The sequence below is a fragment of the Branchiostoma floridae genome, chromosome 1 (genome assembly GCF_000003815.2).
Source record: "Branchiostoma floridae strain S238N-H82 chromosome 1, Bfl_VNyyK, whole genome shotgun sequence".
Taxonomy (NCBI): Eukaryota; Metazoa; Chordata; class Leptocardii; order Amphioxiformes; family Branchiostomatidae; genus Branchiostoma; species Branchiostoma floridae.
In genome coordinates, this window is record NC_049979.1 from 26,207,213 (window position 1) to 26,211,870 (window position 4,658).

Here is a 4,658-nt window from a genome sequence, read left to right on the forward strand (position 1 = left end):
TGGAATGTCTGGAGTCAGGGGCGGCCAGGGGGGACGAGGGGACTCCCATCTTTGGAGCAGTCTGCAGAGGTGAGTGGTGTAGTGCTTTTACAGAGTCAAATTTCAATTTGGAGGATAGATGTACTGATGCACCTAACTGAACAGTGTCGATTCACAGGAAAACATTTTAGCCTGGGTACCATCCTCCGTAGTAGTAGTAACTGCTGGTGAAATCTTTTTGCTTGCTGAGACTCAGCCAGCAGTTACCACTTAGGATGGTACACAGGCTACAATACTGCACACACACACAAAAAAATAAAGTAGAACATCAGCAAAACCCAACACAAGTACTATATAGGTGTGCCAGTGTGCTCAGTCAGAAAGTGCACAGCTCTAACTCTTGGTGCTTCAGTACATATGCATCCAGTATTTTAAGCCTAAACATATTCTATTAAGGTGATTAAAATAAACATAGAAACATCTCCTGTATGATAAAGTGACTATGTGACACGTTGTCCCCTCCACAGGAGGCCAGTGGGCCTGGCTAGCCAGAGGAGCTTCCCTGGAGGTGATCAACACCCAGACTGGTTAAGATAAAACATAGAAACATCCCCCTTTATGATAAAGTGACTGTATGACATGTTACCTCCCACAGGAGGCCAGTGGGCTTGGTTAGCCAGAGGATCCTCCCTAGAGGTAATCAACACCCAGACTGGTTAAGATAAAATGTGGAAACATCCCCTGTATTATACAGTGACTGTGACATGTTACCTCCCACAGGAGGCCAGTGGGCCTGGCTAGCCAGAGGATCCTCCCTGGAGGTGATCAACACCCAGACTGGTTAGGATAAATGTAGAAACCTCCCCTGTATTATACACTGACTGTATGACATGTAACCCTCCACAGGAGGCCAGTGGGCCTGGCTAGCCAGAGGAGCCTCCCTGGAGGTGATCAACACCCAGACTGGTTAAGATAAAATGTAGAAACCTCCCCTGTATTATACAGTGACTGTGACATGTTACCCCCCACAGGAGGCCAGTGGGCCTGGCTAGCCAGAGGAGCCTCCCTGGAGGTGATCAACACCCAGACTGGGGTCAGACAAGGGGCGTGGTGCTTCGGGAAGTCTCAGAAGGATCCGCTGGTAAACTTCTCAAGTTATTTCCCTCTTGAAATGAAAAATCATCACTGTGTATTTGTGTAGTTTCTGTTAGGATTCAATTTCATGGTAAAGGGGAAAAGGATATAAGTTTGCTATTGAAACAATTCGAAGTACAGAAGTAAATAAGAAATATAACAGAACTGCATATTCAGGGCGTCATTGGTAGAACAGCATAAACAAAGCCTTTTTATATTATCTTCAACATTGTGATAGTAACTTAAATTTACAGGTTTTGTAGTTCATTACATTGAAATTAACCAAAGGACTATCAATTTGATACAAATGTAGATTTATTTCTTGTGTTTTGGGCGGGTCAATTTTTGGTTGTGAAAGCATTTACGGTAATGTGATGTGTTGTTTTTACAGGTAACCATCAGCTGTGTTAAGGAGTATGACTATCAGAAATCTGTCAAGCTTCTGGTGGGTCTCCAGACTGGGGGAGGGCGGGGCATGGTCTGTGTGCTGGACCCTAACATCAGTAAGGTCATCAGGGCAGTGGACTTCCCTCAGAAGGTTTGTTTGTTTGTTTGTTTGTTTGTTTGGTGGGGCTCCAGACTGGGGGAGGGCGGGGCATGGTCTGTGTGCTGGACCCTAACATCAGTAAGGTCATCAGGGCTGTGGACTTCCCTCAGAAGGTTTGTTTGTTTGTTTGTTTGTTTGTTTGTTTGGTGGGACTCCAGACTGGGAGTGGGCGGGGCATGGTCTGTGTGCTGGACCCTAACATCAGTAAGGTCATCAGGGCTGTGGACTTCCCTCAGAAGGTTTGTTTGTTTGTTTGTTTGTTTGTTTGTTTGTTTGGTGGGGCTCCAGACTGGGGGAGGGCGGGGCATGGTCTGTGTGCTGGACCCTAACATCAGTAAGGTCATCAGGGCTGTGGACTTCCCTCAGAAGGTTTGTTTGTTTGTTTGTTTGTTTGTTTGGTGGGGCTCCAGACTGGGGGAGGGCGGGGCATGGTCTGTGTGCTGGACCCTAACATCAGTAAGGTCATCAGGGCTGTGGACTTCCCTCAGAAGGTTTGTTTGTTTGTTTGTTTGTTTGTTTGTTTGTTTGTTTGTTTGTTTGTTTGTTTGTTTGTTTGGTGGGGCTACAGACTGGGGGAGGGCGGGGGATGGTCTGTGTGCTGGACCCTAACATCAGTAAGGTCATCAGGGCAGTGGACTTCCCTCAGAAGGTTTGTTTGTTTGTTTGTTTGTAAAGCTGTTTCTACTGTGCTTGAAATAATATTCAATGACCTGTTATTGGCTAAGAATAATTAGTACATCAATCTTTCTTCCTTGATTGAAGTGTACATGTTCTATCAGATGATTATGTTTAGGTGCAATGCTTTTTGCAAAAGGAAATGTTCTGCATTTGCTTGCAAATGTGGACTTCTGCATCTAGTTCTCACCCTTGTGTTCCCACTGATCAGGTGACCTCAGTTGAACCAATCACCAATGTGGGCGGGGTCATGACCCCAAAGGGTTTCCTCAGCGACCAGCTCTACAAGTTCTTCTTCGGCATCGTTGCCGTGGGAACCGTTGGCGGCCACACCTACCTGGTCGACATGGCAACAGACCATGAGGAGGAGTCAGACGAGGTCAACCTGAACCACCTGGAGGTCATCACCATGGAAACCAGGGACCTAGCATCCAAGAGAGAAAACGCTCTACACAGAGGAAAACTCTTCTGTTTAGATATCACTGGTACATGATTCTATATGTTTCAATTGTTAGAAGTTTCTTAGATGTTTGCCACAAAGTTCATGGTTTTTGTTATGTATTCTGTGTAGAATATATGACAGTTGTGTAGATAGACTCCTATTATATCACTTTCATTTTCAATGTTGGCAAGTTCATTTGCATCTTTGTTATTGATGTCCATTATCATCATCATCTTGGCTGCATATCAGATTCATTTGTGCTTAGGCAAACTGTCTCTCCTCTGTCTCCAGACGTTGCACCCCTCGTGTCCATATCCTATCTTTGCAAGGTCTCATCATATAAGTATAAATACATGTATCTCATCCCATACTGCATTGACTTATAGACTTAGTAGTATGGTGGCCTAAAACAAGTAATAGAAGCTGCCATACGTTGTATCCTATAGTATATTGTTATTGAATAAGTAAAATTAATTTCATGCAATGCTAAGATTTGCGCAACTGAATCTGTGTTTTCCGTCTTCTTTCTCACAGCTGACTGCCACAGAAGGGGAACTTTCTACTACCGCACACCAGACGGGAAAAACATCAACAGCTTTTATTCCTGTAAGTTTCATTGTGCATCCTTGCAAGTAATGGTATGTGTTCATGATCATAACATATGGTCTTGAATCTGTGAAGTGCCCTGGAGTACAATGTATTCGGTAAGGCTTCCACAGAATACAAGATTTTATTCTGTTTACCTCTTATTGGTTCCCTTGCGTTACCAAGTGTTGCCATAATTGGACAAGTTAGAAAAAGAAAATACCTCCGAAATCCATAATTTGCATTTTGTAATTTTTCAATTTGCTTCTGTAGTATTAAACTTGAATCTGTATATTTCCAGCCAACGTTGTTGTGAGTTCTCTGCAGTTCCTCAAGAGAACAGGAACTCTGGCTGTGGGCTACAACTTTGGGCAGTTCCAGCTGTGGAGGCTGTCGGGACCTGGACTGGAGTAAGTGTTTAGGGTAGGGTTAGGGGTTAAGATTAGGGTTAGGGGGTAGGGGTAGGGTTAGTTCCTGAAGAGAACAGGAACTCTAACTGTGGGCTACAACTTTGGGGCAGTTCCAGCTGTGGAGACTGTCGGGACCTGGACTGGAGTAAGTGTTAGGGGTGGGGTTAGGGTTAGGTGTTAGGGGTAGGGTTAGGGTTAGGGTTAGGGTTAGGGGTAGGGTTAGGGTTAGGGTTAGGGTTAGGGGTAGGGTTAGGGTTAGGGTTAGGGTTAGGGTTAGGGGTTAAGATTAGGGGTAGGGGTAGGGGTGGGGGGGTAGGGGTAGGGTTAGGGTTAGGGTTAGGGATAGTGTGATGGGACCTGGACTGGAATAAGTGTTAGGGTTAAGATTAGGGGTTGGGGTAGGGGTAGGGTTAGTTTGTGAAGAGAACAGGAACTCTGGCTGTGGGCTACAACTTTGGGCAGTTCCAGTTGTGGAGACTGTCGAGCCCTGGACTGGAGTAAGCTGCATTCATACATTGTCACCTCCATGAAAATGGAGGTATAGTTTATCTGGGCATGTTTAAGTGCATGCTGTGTGTCCGGTGCTGCATCTCCTGAATGTTTAATTTGAGTGATTGCGACATTATTTTGTATGTCCGACCATTTCCCAAACCATATCCGGTTGCTTGAGTAACTGCTACTTGGCGTACCTTTCTACCTGTATGTCTAACCTTCATCAAAAAATAACCAGACAGTTTCCGTAATATTTAATCTTGTTTATCCCCACAGTTTCAGCAGTAACATAGAGAACAGCACATCGGCTGTGACACATTTCGCCTACCAGGAGCCAGAGAACGATCCTGGGAACTACTGCTACCTCCGGGTGGCCAGGGGACCTCTACCTACT

The 4,658-nt window shown here is 45.1% G+C and overlaps 1 protein-coding gene across 1 annotated transcript; it reads left to right on the forward strand.

Moving 5' to 3' along the window:
- Positions 1-4,630, forward strand: LOC118421110 (protein ELYS-like; the record flags this gene model as incomplete). The annotated part of the gene is given in 7 exon segments (XM_035828273.1): positions 1-69; positions 1,011-1,120; positions 1,505-2,151; positions 2,547-2,820; positions 3,312-3,383; positions 3,664-3,772; positions 4,541-4,630. Coding segments are annotated over 5 exon segments (608 nt in total), but the record flags the coding sequence as incomplete, so codon positions are not given.
- Positions 4,631-4,658: the final 28 nt, after the last annotated feature.